This window comes from Columba livia, chromosome 8 (assembly GCF_036013475.1).
Source record: "Columba livia isolate bColLiv1 breed racing homer chromosome 8, bColLiv1.pat.W.v2, whole genome shotgun sequence".
Lineage (NCBI taxonomy): Eukaryota > Metazoa > Chordata > Aves > Columbiformes > Columbidae > Columba > Columba livia.
Window position 1 is genome coordinate 24,012,802 of NC_088609.1, and position 15,952 is coordinate 24,028,753.

Here is a 15,952-nt window from a genome sequence, read left to right on the forward strand (position 1 = left end):
CATTGGAATTGCCTTTGCACACTGGAGGATTTAATAACCCAGGGAGAGGAGGAATACTAGTGTCTATGCAACAGATGAAGTTTTTGCAGTAGACTTGAAGGAATCGTGTAGAAAGTCCATCCCTCCAAATGTTACTACTTTCTAGAATTTTTCTAGTCTTATTTCTTAAATAATTTTCTGTTGGGATATTAATTTGGTTTGAGTAAAATACAAGTGAAATATCTAGTAAATGACCTACGAATACTGATTTATTTATTTTTTTATTCTCCTATCAGGCAACAGTTAACCTGTTCCAGCTGCAGCACGCTCAGGTTGTATCTCTCCCCGTGAACTGCCAGTCCCTCTGTGAGAGTGCCAAGCTCTATGACCCTGGTCAGCAGTATTCAGAGTTTGTGAGAAGTTTGCCAAAGGAAGGTGTTACTATTGAATCAGGTTCTTTTGAAACCCAGAATTCCCAGGTTGATGGGTAAGTCCTGAACTACAGGTGGCATTTGCTTGGTTTAGAATTAAATGCTAGGCACGTGTTTAACAGTAGACCAACGTTTTTAGAGGAATAAAAAGAATCCTGGTGTCTTACCATGCTGTACCATTCTTTATGTCTTTGACTCCTCTTGTGGTAGAAAATACATAATGTTGAATTTAAAACCTGACTTTAAATTCTGAAGCAGAATGTCATTTGGTGTAGTAAGGCATGCTAAAACATTGACAAGTGGTGTGCAAGAATTGACTTGTTACTGTTTTAATGTAGATACTGGTAAATGTGAAAAATGTAAATTTTGAACTCCCTAGTGTGGGTGGCAGTAGTATTCGATAACCAGTTTAGGAAGTCTGAGGAGGTACTTTTTATCTTCTGCAGGCCTTGTTGCTACGATACCTTCTTCCATTTTGTTTACATTGGGCAACTTTTTTGATGGGAAGTGTTGCTCAATTTCAGTCTTATGCTATGTGACTAAATAAAAGTTTAGAGTCCACATGTCTCTAAGTTATAACGCAATTATTTTTTTTCCTACCTGCGTGACATGGTAGTTTTTACTGTTAATCTATTAAATATACCGCTAATGTGGAAGGACTACAAGAGAAAAAGACGACTCCTTTTGTCAGTATGCCAAATGCTTTTCCACCTTTAACTTGTTGTAAAATAGCCATCTTGGCACTAAAGCACCAAAACTTCCATTCCAGTCTGCGTGTTTCACAGTTCTACAGGAAAGTGTCGTCATAGTCTTTCAAAAGGAAACTAAATACAAAAAGCCTAACTCTTGAGTCAGACTTCTACCAACAAAAGCCAGGAAATTCAAAGTTAAAGCTGAGATTCTTAGTTCTTGTCTGTAAATTTCCTGCCTTTTAAGACTGATTTAGGCTACACTCATAAACTTTGACTTAGGGGGATTTAACTATGCAGATCCCCAAGAAACTGATGAGCATGAAATTTCAAGCTCTTTGTGTGCTCTCCCAGCTATTTACTACTTAAGATTTATAGGAGCGTGTTTTTTCTCATCGCTTCTCCCCACCTTTTTTTTTTTTTTTTTCATTTGACATGGCCTTGTGATTCTTCACTAACTTAGAATGATTGTTTTTATAGTTTAAATCTGCATTTGTTTAAGGGACAGTGGGTTGCACAAATGTAAATTTTAATGTTTTAAGTCTTTATTTCCTTCAGCTGGGTAGGGTAGAACTGATTAGGGAACAACTTCCTGACTGCTAACTTGGCCAGCAAGCCATTTTGTCAACAGGCTGCTGCCGCATTTTACATTAATTACTGTTAGCTCTTTTCTGGCCTTATCTGGAGAGCAGCTTTTCACAATAGACTGACTATAAGCTCTTTGGCAGCTTCAACATATTTTCTGTGCTTTTAAATAAGCACAGTATTTTAAAATCTTTATGTTTATAGATGAATGGTCCTGATGTCTGGGCAGAGAATCTTTTTGGAGGCAAACAGAGAAGTAGGATGCCACAGCCTCTGAATTATTCTGGTCTTCAGATGAACAGATTTACTGTTTTTTCAAAGTCTGCAAACTAACAGTCAATACCTTGCAGAGATGTGGAAAAGCTGTTGTACATGGGGAGAACATTGGAAAATGGCACATATTTAATTTAAAATAAATTGCCACCCTTTTTTTCTTTTTTAATTTGAGCTTTAATAATTACAGGTCAAATACGTGTGTCCTTCACCCTGTCATGCACGAACAGCAATTAAATGAAGCATTTTTAGTGCCCAGGAATTAAAGTAGATTGCTTTTCATTTAATTCTATCTTATTCACTCTTCAAATTACTTTCTTCTTTCTGAAGGGTTTTTAATAAGCAATCGACCGACAGTGTCCATACGTCACATGGTAACTTATCTCAGTGTTCAGGAGATTTTCTTGCTCAGACATTAGATGATGTGGGAAGCCCCATTTACCATCGTTTGCAAAAAATTGGAGAGAAGAGATCTTCCAGCACCACAGATATCCAAGGTAGTTCTTCTGTACTTTATCTAAAGTTGTCTTTGAACAAAAATACCAGAAAAAAACAGGTGCTTGATGCCTCACTCTCAGAAGTGTAGCACTGAAGGGGTTAAAAAAATTTATTTTTAAGTTCAAAGCCTATAAAAACAGTTACGTACTTGAGCATATGGACAAATGGAATACTGCCTGTATGTATACCTAGATTCTTGGACAAGAAACATGAGACGTAATTCAAACAGCAGTTACTGTCAAGCTCAGTGTACTCAACTATTTCAATTAACTTTAGCAATTTAAAATCCACTGTTTTTGTAAATACATTGATTACAGGTCTTTTGCAAAAGCACGCATGTCTGGTTTCTGAAATTATTTTCCTACATCCTAAAGCTTTTACAGGAACATATTCTGTAGGGTTTTTTCACTGTATTGCATGTTCACGTAACTTTTCCAATAGTTTCCTATCTTGAATATAAGCATAGTTAGTCTTTAAATAAAAAGAAAATAATGTGATGTTGTCCTTGACATTTGGAATTTCGGATTTTCTTTTCAAAAGCAATGCGAGGGCCACCACCATTCAGGTCTTGGTCAGTTGGCAACCAGAGTGGAGGAATGTGCAGTGATTCTGAAAGTGCAGGGGGAAGCAGCGAGTCACGATCCATGGATTCTCCATCTGCTAGCCCAGGTACAGCTCTGCTCCCCGCTACACTACAGGGTGTCTCAAAAAGGTGGATCCAATTTGAAATCACTGTATCATTGAAATTGGGTCCATCCTTTTTTAAACACCCTGTAACTTGATGTTTTTTCTTTGGACTGTTTTACATTAATGAAAACGTTGTTATTAGTTTAGCAAGAAAGAGCTGTTGGGTGGAACTGATACAGCTTCCTGAGAACGTTTTTCATTCTCTAGGAGATTTTAAAAGACGACTTCCCCGAACACCTTCCACCGGTACTATGTCATCTGCAGATGATCTTGATGAAAGAGAGCCACCATCTCCTTCAGACTGTGGTAATGTTGTTTCCATACCTGAAGTCCTCAGAAATATGCCTTTTGTTGTAGAGCGTGGCTTTTCTTTTTCACGTGCCTAAGAAAAATACATTAACAAGGCTGTGGTTACCAACAGTGTTGTTTTTCAATACATTCTGTATCCGCTTGAGGTTGACAGCTGAAGAATAATGTTCAGGTCATTTTAGTGAAGTGATGCAGAATTGTCTTCATACTTTTAGATTAACTATATGGGCAGCCTTTGAACATGTCTAGTGTCTTCACCCTCCTGAGGTAAACATAAATGATCCACTAACCATTCCCTCCATACATTTGCATTTAAAATTAGATGCATGGCGCTGAGGGATTTAAGATTACTTCTAAACTTTGAAGTTAAATGCAGAGATATGGAGAACTGGTAACTGGCAAATTGGGAAAAGGTGAATCCAAATGTAATAACTGAGATTTTACCCTTTTCAACTTAGCTAAGCAAGTTTGGTAAAGTCTGTGCCAGATTTGACCAGATCATGTCTAATTTTCAAATGAATTTTGATTGTATAAAGACAATATTGCCACACATACTGAAACCTGAATAACTGGATTATCAAAAGTAGTTCTATGGGATGTCTGCGGTACTTACAAACTAGTTCTGAAATACCTGTGGCACTTGCTGAGTAAAGCCTTCAGGAAATTCTTCAGTTAGTCCTTATTTCTTAAATATATACTTTGCCTTCTAGGAATGAGCCTGTGGTTAACAAAACTAACATCCAGATTTAAAGCACGGCAACCTGTTAATGTGAACTTTCACTTGGAGTGCTATTGTTTAATCAATACTTGAGTTTTTAAGAAGCTGTCTGGGCAATTAACTGTATGCTTTAATTTTAAAGTGGTTTTTTTCTGTACAACAAAGGATTTTGGTTCACAGAGTTGTTGATAGCATTGTAGGTAAATTGCTTGAAAAAAAGAACTGGTCCCAAAAAGCAACAGTTGCTATTTTGTTTTAGAATCCTCTAGAAAATATTCTGGCGTTATCACAGGAGACTAAGAATTGGTGATTCTTTTTTTTTTATATGGGTTCTGCTGTTTGTGGATGTGAATTCTGCCCTGCTGCGAAGTATGCTGCTTTAAGTATTTCAGAAACACTACAGGCCAAACCATAATGTCATCTTTCATCCTCTAGGACAGGATTTTTTTAAATACACAGAGTGAAACTTTTATGAACAGTTGCCTGAAACGCAGGGCATTTGGAATTAAATGTCCTTATATTTTCACATGCCAGTAATACAGGAGAAAACTGAAATACTTAAAAATGCAAAACTTGATTGTTTGATTCCACTTTTAAGTAAGATTATTTGATAGTTAAAGTGCCTGTTTATGTAAGCCGTAACACTGTCTTACTTCCTTTAGACTAAATGTTTTTTATTACTTTGATAGATGCAATTTACTTACAGAATTCTGTGTTGTGCAGCACAGTGCTAAAAACACAGAATGAACACCCTATCCTAATAGTACATATTGGAATGACTCTAACAGAGAAATTCTCTCCAGGTTTAAATGATCTGACATCTGAAACTGCAAATTCTCCAGGACCTTTCAGAGATGCTAATATGTCCAAAGCAGCACAAACACACAAACTGCGGAAGCTGAGAGCTCTATCTAAATGCCGAGAATGTGACAGCTTAGTGGTGTTTCAGGGAGCTGAATGTGAGGAGGTAAGTTGAAAAGTAGTTTAAATTGCTGCTTGGGATTTAGGTAAATCCAGAGTTTTGGAAACTTGTGTTGTTTTTTGGTATAAATAGTACAGACTTTGTGGCTCATAAAATCATCATGAACTCAAAGCAAAAGCACAACAGACTAATAAATCTTTCATTTTCCTCACATATCGGGTGACAAACAGCAGAGGTTTTTTTATGGTGTCAGATTGTATCAAACCATGTACTTTTTTCCCTCCCCTGTAGTGCTCACTTGCGTGCCATAAAAAATGTTTAGAGACTTTGGCTATTCAATGTGGGCACAAAAAACTTCATGGAAGGCTTCACTTGTTTGGGGTGGAATTTGCCCAAGCTGCTAAAAATGTTCCCGATGGCATTCCTTTCATCATCAAAAAGTGTACGTCAGAAATTGAAAGCAGAGCACTGAATGTCAAGGTATGCTCAAGTTTGTTACAAAACTTAAGTATCAACAGTCTTTAAAAAATATATTTAAAATAAGCCTTTTTAAGATGTCAATGCTGTACTGTTGATGCCATCTGTGTTTTACACTTGCCTTTCAAATTAAAATAGTGTTGTGCTGGTCTTTTAATTTCAGGGCATCTATCGTGTGAATGGAGCCAAATCAAGAGTTGAAAAGCTTTGTCAAGCTTTTGAAAATGGAAAGGATTTGGTCGAGCTCTCAGAACTCTATGCTCATGATATCAGCAATGTTCTCAAGTTGTATCTCCGCCAGGTATGTACTTGAGTGGTCAGATGGAAAACCAGAGTAGTGTAGTATATTTCTTCAATACAAGAGGAAAAAAGATCCTTTCAGCAGTCCCGCAGCTGAAGATTAAATGAGTGCCTTGTATATTTGCAACAGGCTTCTTTATTTTCACGTGGAGCTTGTGACAGGGCAGGGAAAGCATTAGCTTACTGACTGCTGGTATTACAATCTGTATTCCATGTGGGTATAATGTCTCTTTAAATATTAGTACCATACACAGAACAAGCTTTTGTTTATCCACTTGCAATGCTTAATTTCTAAAACCTTTCCCGTTACTGAATTTGCCTGGCTTATATGAAGTTTGAAACATTCTCATATTCTTGACTCAGCAAGCAGATAGATTCTAATATGTTGCTGTAAATATAAACTAGCAAAAATTTCATTAAACACTCATAACGGTCACGATATGTTCATTATGGAGATATTATCCATCTTTTGGTTTCAAAATGGAGCTTTAAGGCTTCATGATTGAGTTTTCCAAAAAGGTTTCAGTATGTATCTGAAAGAAGTGAGGCCGATATGTTGCCGAATCGAATCACTGAGTCAGAGCACTTGTTACCCCTGAAAGGAACAATCCTTAGCTGTATGGTCCTGTGTTCTGCCTCACACTGGCCGTCAGAGATGGGCGTTCTGATCCCCTGATCATCACCTTTAAATGCTTTTGAAAAAGTTACAAAGATGTACTTTGACAACTTATTCAACTAAGAAGCATATTATATACATCATACTGGGGTACCAGTTTGAGGCAATGTGTTGTATTTTGAATAGGGCTCATAATTATGTTATATAATAATAGTTATGTGGCCTAAAATCCAATTTAAAAAAAAATGGACTATGGACCAAACTTGATACAATATGTAATATACTGTCAAAGTCTGGAAAAAATAAATAGCTGCTCTATTATCATGTTATTTATGCATTTGCAGTATAACACCCTCATTGCAATTGCTTTCTTGAAATCTGTACCTGTGTTGGTAAATGCTCAGTCTTGAAGCTGTCGCAGGAAAGGGCTGGCAAGAGGTTTCTGGAGAAAGGCATAGGAGGGGAGTGGTTTTGTTACCACAATTTGGATATGGCAAACTGTGGTTTGAGTTAATTAAAAAGGATTAGATAATGTCATCATCTAAGAAAATATGCTAGACCAGATGAAGTTAAAGAAAAACAGGAAGGAAACAAGTTAAAATTCAGGCTTGATTGTATTTTTGAAACGTTCTTATTTCTTCAGCTTCCAGAGCCCTTGATTTTGTTTCGGCTTTACAATGAGTTCATTGGACTTGCAAAAGAAAGCCAGAATGTTAATGAGGAGTTGGATGCTAAACAAGCTAGTCCAAAATCAAAGAAAAGACAGTCAATCTGTATTGAACTGAATAGAATCATCATTAAAATTAAAGATCTTCTGAAACAGCTGCCTGTACCAAACTATAACACTCTTCAGTACCTTATTGGACACCTTCACAGGTGAGAAAAGGTTTTTAAACGCAAAGTGATATTGAAAAATAAACAGATACATTGCTGCGTACTAGGAAACTCTTGTACCCTTTTGATGACTGTAGAGGAGGAAGTCACTTACACCTTAGAAGACATTGTTCTGTTGCCGTTTCTTTTCAATGTGTAATGAATTCTTAGGTGAGAGAAGAATAGGAAATTGAAAGAAAGGAGGGAAAGAGCTGAGCTCCGTTATTCTTGATCCTCTGCTAGCATTGGGGTCAGCAAGTAGTAATTAGTGGCAGCTGCAGAGACCTACGTGTGATTTAAATCAGGATATGACCCAGACAGAGTAGTGATTTGGTGGCTATAAACAGAAAATTGAAACTTGTATCATGTTTGTTAATAACCATTCTCCAGTTACATTTTACTTCCATGTTCTCCAAGTGCTGGACTGTATGATGATGTGTGATGGGGATGTACCAAGCTGATGAATACCACTAAAAATGAGTAATATCGGGCCACTTAGAATGAGAGAGATGGTCTTTTTCCCAATTTCGGGAAATTGCAAATAGCCACAAATTACATTAACCAAATAGGATATTAAAACAGCCTGTGTGGAAAGGGCTTTGTCCAAGCTGCTCTTCAATGCAGTGTGCACTGAAGATTGTGCCTGCCTACCAAACCTGCCTTCATTTTTTTTTTGTCATTTAGCCTCTTTAGATAGAAGATCAGAAATATTTTAGATATTAAAAATCTTAAGTGCTAAAACTCTCTAACTTTGGGGGTTGGTTTGTTTTTGGTTTTGATTTGTATTTGTGCAGGGTTACAGAACAGTCTAATGAAAACAAAATGTCAGCCAGCAACCTTGGCATAATATTTGGCCCAACTCTGATCAGGCCACGTCAAACAGATGCTACAGTGTCTTTGTCATCACTTGTGGATTACCCTTATCAGGCCCGAGTAGTGGAGCTGCTCATAACGTTTTATGAAAAGATATTTGATGTGTCATTGAAACCACTTCTGAACACATCTCAGTCTGAAGAAACCGTCTTTACAGTCAGAGTTGCTTTATCAGCAGAAGAGAGGGACTCACAGCAGCCAAGGAAGTCATTTGCTGTAAAGGAGGTGAGTGACTTTTCTTGTGCTGGGGCAGTGTTCCCTGGGCTGCCATCTGTGTCAAATGCTGCAGTGTTCCAGAGCATGTTTCTGTTAAATCTCTGTGGGTTTTTTGTTAAGGAGTGCCTTTCTTCTTGAGTTCTCATTTACTTTTGCTCTGACTTTTGTGAACAGGGTATTCTGATAGCTCCAAGTGAAAGCAGAGCTGCAGATGGAGCTGCATTGTTTTTGGAATCCAACAACAGCAAGAATACAAAAGAACAAGTAGAGACATCTGTAACTGGTTAGTCCATTTTTATGAAGTCTTGGGGTGGGTGAATAAGCAGTCATGGATGCATTGTATCAGGGGTATCAAACTCTTTTTCACCGGTGGGCATGTCAGCCTCACATAATTTTAGGACTGTATAAATGTAGAATTAGATATATGATAAGATATGGTGCATGCAGCTCTTCAATTTAGACAGAAGTGATAAAACCTGCTTATCACTGCTTGATACATTGTTTATAACAGGAACAGAGAACTCAGTATTTCTAAAGGCTTTTAAGAAACCTGTGTTGATGGAATTAGAGCATAAAGTATTTGGCAAGAGTATACAACAGTGTTTCTCCCTTTAAAAAAAAAAAGATACAATTATGGTCTGACTGGATTTCTGAAATCCACTATGATGCTGCAAACCGATATTCAGCAATTAACATGTTTTGACCATTGTTTTCTGCCAGAATGTGTATCATTGCCACTCACTGGAACTAAACCAGAAGGCTCTGGAAAGAGTAATTCTCTGACAGAATCATCGGCTACCAGCCCTTTGGATATTAATACCTCTGCTCCAAAAGAGACAGGTTTGCTAACCTAACTATAAATCTTCTGTAAACTTCTTTTCTGTTTGTCTGCCTGTGTTACTACAGTGGTTTATTTTAATGCAGGTATGATTTCATCTTCTTTAGTTAGTAGTAACTATACATGATCCCTTTTAATTATATTGATTTTTCAGCTGGTGTTACCAGTTCAGTCATGTCCTGTACAATAACAGAGTAACCTTATGAAACATACTAAAACTGAAAATATTAAAGGAAGGGAAAGCACTAGCCAACAAAAAAAAACAACACAACCAAAAAAAAACTGCAGTGTCATTTGCATGTTTTCTTCTTAATGTCTTCCTTGGTTACATCTGTACAGTATGCATTTTACTGCTCTTGAAATGCTAGCATTTGCTTGGAGTAGGATACTCCTAGTATGTATGCAAAGTATACTTAAAACTATTATCTCGTTAAAATACCATCTGTTAAGGGTTCATTAATAAAGCCCATATTCTGTTGGCAAAAGTCTTGCTGATTTCTCTTTATATTTGGTGGAAAGATCCAGTCATTTCTATTTGTGTGTTTTTAGGTGATGCTGCAAGTCCAACTTCAGAGAGAGACAATGATTCATTTATTTCTCTAGGTGAAGACAGCCATAAAACTAACCTATTGCCTGCAAAACCTAACCGTCAGATTACCAAAGTTCCATTGCGGGTTCCAAGGACAAAACCAGCTACCCGCCCTGTGAGCCTACCTGTAGACCGAATACTTCCTCCATGTGTTTTGAATGAAAGAAATTCGCGAAATGCGGGAGGAGTAAGTCCGGAGAAGCTTGGCAGAAGCCCTACTATTGAAGAAGTGTCAGAGGTAAAGGCACTGCCTGCTGTTAATACCTGCTGCAAACTTCCTTGTTATGACACCCAGATGCTGCGAAAAACTTGGGACAAGCAATATAAGCAGTATGATATCACAGCAAGGACAGCCATGATCATGACTAATGTGCCGCAGGAGAACCGAGCACTTGAGAGTGGAACTGCAGGTGCCTTACCTTCATCAGGCAGCATCGCTAACGATTCAGCTAATGCCATTTTTCCTAGTAAGCCATATTCTGTTTCTGTCAGGTCAGCAACAGAAGGGAATGGTCCTGATGCCAATCCTCTTGCTGTCTTCCGGGCACCAAGAACATTGCAGCCACCCCCAGGGACATTTTATAAACCGCCCTCTAACAAATCAAAACAAAATGGAGAGGGTTCTTCTCCTAAAGTTTGTGCACCAACCAGTGCTAGCTCTGTGCTTCACCAGGATGATACTGTGAAACTGGCTAGGAGCTCCGCACTTCTGTCAGGTGATCCTGAACAAAATACAAATGAACAGAAAACTAGCTCAGAGGATATTCACCCCACAGATCTGAAGCCTACTTACCAGAGACTGAGACCAAAAAGGATACAGGAACTGGAACACAGGGAAGCTCATTTCGTGTAGGGTGCAAATTGCTCTTGGACTGTAGGCAATTTGTTGACGTTGCCAGTGGAGGTTTCTCTCTGCCCCTTTACCCTTTGCCTTCCCTTGAGAATCCCACTTTTGTGCCATATTGGAGTTATTTTTATAAATGCAGCATTTTAAAAATGGGGGGGAGGGCTGGGGAATTGTGAAGGAAATAAGTCAAACTTTTTGTAATTCAGTAGCTTTTCATTAAGATTTAATGCATTCCCAGTCTAGATACAGCTAATGGGTTCACTGAATAAGACACTGAGCTTCATTACATTGTGTGGAATGGAGTGGTTATTCATAGAGAAACAACTCTTGCATGTAGCAGCAAAAGGAGCCATTTTTCGTAGTAGATGTTATAATAAAAATTGGAAGTTTAATGTTCACTGTCTAAGCATAAACCAAAGCTTGTGCTTTGCTCTGTAAAAGCATTTGTTCAGTTTTCTAATCAGTGCAATTAAAGCTTTGCTCCTGAACAGAATTATGTACTGGCCAGCATGGCCCATAATTATGTATCATATGTGTATATTTTAGGCAGACATGGTTACATGTTGCAAGTTTTCTATGTTGTCACTTTAATTATTTTTTTTTTTTTATACAGCAAGGATGCACTTACTGAGCTTTACTGTTTCAAAGCGGCAATCATCCACATGTGGTTTCTTGTATGGATTAGCGAGTGGGGCAAATATGCACAGCCTGTTTTGTTTGGATGCCCTTCTGGAGAGACTGCCAGTTGCAGTGGTGCTGTCTTTCCCAGTTGAATGAAGAGGCACTGATTTGCTTGCTGTAGATCAGTTTCGCCACTTGACTTGGTGTAACTGAAATGAAGAGCATAGTTTCTAAGTTTCAGTGGAAGAGCTGAAAATAACCAAAAAATCTGCATTAGTAGGTGCATCTAATGGTTTTCACTTTGTATTAAATGGTTTTTATGTGTACACTGTTATATTTGCTTTAAAATATATTAACTTGTTAACATTTCAGTGACTCTATGGTTTCTATATTTGGATTTCTTCTAACTTATTAAAATACAGACATTTGGCCTCTGCGATAGTTTAGTACTCTGCTGCGTCTGTATTCTGTGTATGAGGTGTGACACACTTTTCTTAACGAGATTACAATTAGCTTGACCCTTTCTCACATACTATAGATTACAGTTATTTTAGCATGGTACTTTCTACTGATAGAAGAACCAAGAGGACTCTCAGGACAGGAAATGCGAAGAATCACTTTTCTGGTTTTACAACACAAAACATAATGGACTACTTCATTTCCTTTGCCCTTCTTCCCAAAATGCCACATTACATTCAGTGGATATAATCCAATTTTAATTTCCAGACCAAAAAGTATTAAACTTGCAACACTGAATTTCTGATTCCCTGTCACGTTTCCAAGGAAGCATGGTTTGTGTGCTTGGAGAAGGCCGTGCTACCCTGGATGGTTCTGGCCATGCTTGAAGCCATTTCTTTGGGGAGCTGCCTCATAGTACAGAAAAGATGAAAATACCAGATACTGCTGTCTGCCAAGATGGATTTTGTGAGTGGCATAATAAGAGGAGGGATAAAGGCTTCTTGACTTAGATAGGAATTTGTTCTTACACTTGGAGAATGGGAGGGGAACCCCACACAACTGGTTAATGAGCGGAAATGGTGTTAAAGAACCATTTACAGGCATTGTAGCAGAGCATCATGGCAGAGCTGTGAAAAGATGATGCTGAGTATATGTTATGGCTACAAAACAGCAAATTAATTTGTGAACTACCATTAAATCTATTGTCTAACTACATTTTTAAGTGTTTTAGCATATGTCTAGCATTGAATATGCTCATGACTTAAAAATTTGTAATAAAAACTATTTATATAGTTGGATGGAGGGTTTCCAGTATTCACCAGGGCAGGCTGCTGAGATGGAGAATTATGATAGTGTGATCTGTGAGAATAGAGGAACATTTCTTAACCAAGTCATAATACTGGTTTCTACTGCCTGTTACCATATTGCTTTTTATGTATCATCTGCTTCCACATTTTGCTAGTGTGAAAGGTTTCTGCCATTTTAAATGTGCTTCAGGTCTTTGGTGTTTCCCATAGCTGAGCTGGGAGTGGGAGCACACTGGGCCCTTCCGTGTGTCTGTGGATGAGTAAGTGTCTTACAAAACTACAGTATTTTATGAAAAAAATCATCACTTCCAAAAGTTTGTGTGTGTCTCTGTTTGATAATGCCTTTGACTCTTTTTACGCAAGTGAAAGGAGCGAGTGCACTTCTCTTGAAATTACAACCTTTGAAGCTTATGTAAGAGTTGTGACCCCACTGCCACCGGTGAGGACACCACAGGAGGGGCTTCCAGAACCTTCCTGCCTGAGTAAGGGACACGGCAGCCTGCGAGGGGCAAAACTGGGTGGCAGGCCTTAAGGGCCAGTGTGTGTGACTTTTTAATTTGTAAATTGTTGTAAGTTTTTGCACTTCGAAGTCAAGACTGTGTTTGTTGGGGCTGGTGCACTGAGGCCTTCCCGCCCTGTGAGGAAGCCCCTCAGCAGCCCCCCCGGCCTCAGCTGCCTCCAGCCAGCACAGATCGGAACCTGAGGAGCTGGCAGGACGTGACTGGCCACCACAGCAGGGCCTTCAGCCTGTTGGAAAAGATTTAGGTTTTCTTTTCGACTGGAAACGTTACTAATGGTCTCTATTGTTTTTCGGTTCTGATGCAGATTTCCCGAGGTCATGCATTTGAAATGGCTTCTCCCCCAGGGGACAGGGCTCTGGGTGCGCAGAGCACCAGCACCCTGCGGCCTGCCCTCTGAGGAGGAAACCTTTCTGTGACAGATTTGCTTGGTAATTGCGTTTTCTGGAGTCATACTGCACTGCCTCATCCCGCTTAAAGCTTTGGCAGAGTTGAGACTTCCACAAATCCCTGACCTAATTAGTCATGACAGCTGTTTGTTTAGCAGGGCCTGTAATGTTATCAGAAGTACCCTTCTGAGGCCATCTTTTCAAATACAGGGTTTGTTCAGATCTGAAGAAATACCTTCCAAAATATCAGCCTCCCAGGAGAGACTTTACTGTGCTTATGCTGGTCGTACTGGATATTTGGGAGGATTTTTATTCAGAAGTCCTTAAACCAGCAGATTGAGCTGTTCTGTATCAAGCAGGGGATTAAAACAATCTCCTTACAACTGAGCAGTGGTGTTCTGCAAGCACAAACTGCACCTAAGATGTGTGTTTCTTTGCAGCCACGCTGAACATTCCTTCAGAAATCTTTCCATAACGCAGCAGTGCTCGCATGTGAGGTAAGCTATTGTGGTAAGTTTTCCAGGTTTTTATTGCTTCTGTTGAAGAACTCGTTTTGCTTGCAAACCTGTTAATTCTTTACTTTCTGTAGCGTAGCAGAGGCCTGAGTTCATCTGAAAGCTGACAAGAAATGCTCTGTGAAGGCAGGTAGTGAGCATATGCTACCATTGGTAACTTAATTCAGAACAAATTTGTTCTTTCTAAGTGACTTCTCTACATACCCCTGTGGTTCACAGTACAGAGTGGTCTCAGAACACACAAACCTGAGTATTTTTTGGATAAGACTAAACTGGAACGTATGCTTCAGCAGCGTACCCAATGTGCTGCGACTGCTAATGTACATTCAGTGCATGTGAAAGACTGGAGCTCATCTGCAGTGTAACCCCCAGCCGCATGGTGTGTGGGTGCTGGCTCCTCAGCACTCACTGTTTCACACTACAAACCTGCTCTTACTGAGCTGTCCCACTGGGCAATGTACACATATACTTAATATGTTGGGGAAACAGGACAAACCATTTCAATTTTCTGCTAACAAAGTTTGGGGGCAGGGGATGTCTCATGTTTACAAACAATGCTATTTTATATAAACATGTCATTATGGAAGTAAGTTTCACAGGAGTATGGTTTGGAGACAAACCTTTCTGAATGAAATGTTCTGTCTGCATGCCTATTTATCTTTGTAGAGAGAGGGGCATTCTGTTTCTAATTCAGAGATGTGTGGGATCCTTGAGATGTGTTTTCACTCACAGGTAGAAGAGAAAGCCATCCAAAATCTTTCAAAATGTAAAATGTGTGATGAAAGTGCATGCTAGGAAAATCCTCACTCCTCAGCCCTTATGTTCTGGATGATAGAAGAGTGTCTACGTGAAGTAAACTGGATTATGTAAGAAGTTTGTGCTTGGTGTGCTCTGTGCTTGTTTAACCACAGATGGGGGTGATTAGCCCACTGCTGTGTTTGCACATGGACAGGATCTGTTTGTGATGCCACATTTTCCTGCATTTGACATGTGGAGGAGTCTGATTGTCTTAGATTCTTAGAAATTCACCTTTCAGATACAAGTTTCACTGGGCCTTTTCTTATTCCGTCTCATTTCTTGTCAGCACTTCCTATGAATCATTAAATGAGCAACCTTGTGAATAATACAGCTTCCACCAGTTTCTGTGTACTCATTTCTTTGCAGATTGTTCTTTGCAAGATAAGCTGTGGGTTTTTTATATAATTTGCTGCACAAACAGCATTTAACCAGATTTGACTTTGTAGACAATAAGCCTGGGAATAAGAAAACTAATAAAACACTGGTATTTAAAATACCAGTTAAACTATGGCATCTGTAGGTGAGGGGCTAACAGCACACCACATGACCATATGCATTGCACGTAGGTGTTCATGAATACATCACAGGGAACTTTTGTGTTATCAGGTATCTTTTATAGGCAGAATGAAAGAACTGTCACCAAATCTGTTTCCACTCCCTGCTTTCAGTATGTTTTGATACATAAATGGAACGCCTTATTTTTTGCTGCTGCTGGCAATTAGCTACAGATGATTAGGAAATCCCCAACTGAAAGTGACAGCTGCGGGTAGAGCTACCAGAGAAGTTGTGCAGTGCGCTCCGTAAGCTGAACTGTATTTTCTCCTCCTGTGTGAACTGATAGGCCCCACATAAGCTTTCTGTGTTTACTTTCAAAGATCCCACTCTTTACAAAGCAAAAATGGGTCACAGGCACAGCTGATGTAGTTGAACATAGAAAACAAATATAGCCTACCATCATCCAATTGTGATGTAGAAATCTAATTAGGAGAGATTAGTTTAATCTGTTAGAGCTGCCTCTGTGTACATGCAGGCAGCAAAAAAAAGGATCAATTTTCTTAAAATAACTTGACTTAGAATTTCATGGTTAAAATGTTCGCTGTATTAAATTATCTGATTGCCTTGGACA

General features: G+C 38.9%; 2 protein-coding genes across 13 annotated transcripts in view; both read left to right on the forward strand.

Moving 5' to 3' along the window:
* ARHGAP29 (Rho GTPase activating protein 29) overlaps nt 1–11,707 on the forward strand; it is a 52,683-nt gene extending 40,976 nt beyond the window's left edge. For 4 of the 8 annotated variants that reach the window (XM_065071085.1, XM_021296960.2, XM_065071087.1 and 1 more), the window contains 12 exons: nt 276–466; nt 2,288–2,454; nt 2,996–3,124; nt 3,350–3,448; nt 4,973–5,136; nt 5,383–5,571; nt 5,732–5,869; nt 7,128–7,360; nt 8,152–8,455; nt 8,621–8,729; nt 9,167–9,286; nt 9,834–11,707. In XM_065071085.1, the coding sequence (XP_064927157.1) occupies nt 276–466; nt 2,288–2,454; nt 2,996–3,124; nt 3,350–3,448; nt 4,973–5,136; nt 5,383–5,571; nt 5,732–5,869; nt 7,128–7,360; nt 8,152–8,455; nt 8,621–8,729; nt 9,167–9,286; nt 9,834–10,726 (2,736 nt within the window). In that variant the 3' untranslated portion in view covers nt 10,727–11,707. The remainder of the gene's footprint in view (nt 1–275; nt 467–2,287; nt 2,455–2,995; nt 3,125–3,349; nt 3,449–4,972; nt 5,137–5,382; nt 5,572–5,731; nt 5,870–7,127; nt 7,361–8,151; nt 8,456–8,620; nt 8,730–9,166; nt 9,287–9,833) is intronic. The other 4 variants (XM_065071088.1, XM_065071093.1, XM_065071089.1 and 1 more) reach the window with 3 other exon arrangements.
* Nucleotides 11,708–11,929: 222 nt separating this feature from the next.
* Nucleotides 11,930–15,952, forward strand: part of ABCA4 (ATP binding cassette subfamily A member 4) — an 80,819-nt gene continuing 76,796 nt past the window's right edge. For all 5 annotated transcript variants that reach the window (XM_065071079.1, XM_065071083.1, XM_065071082.1 and 2 more), the window contains exon 1: nt 11,930–14,010. The gene's annotated coding sequence lies outside the window, so the exon portion shown is untranslated. The remainder of the gene's footprint in view (nt 14,011–15,952) is intronic.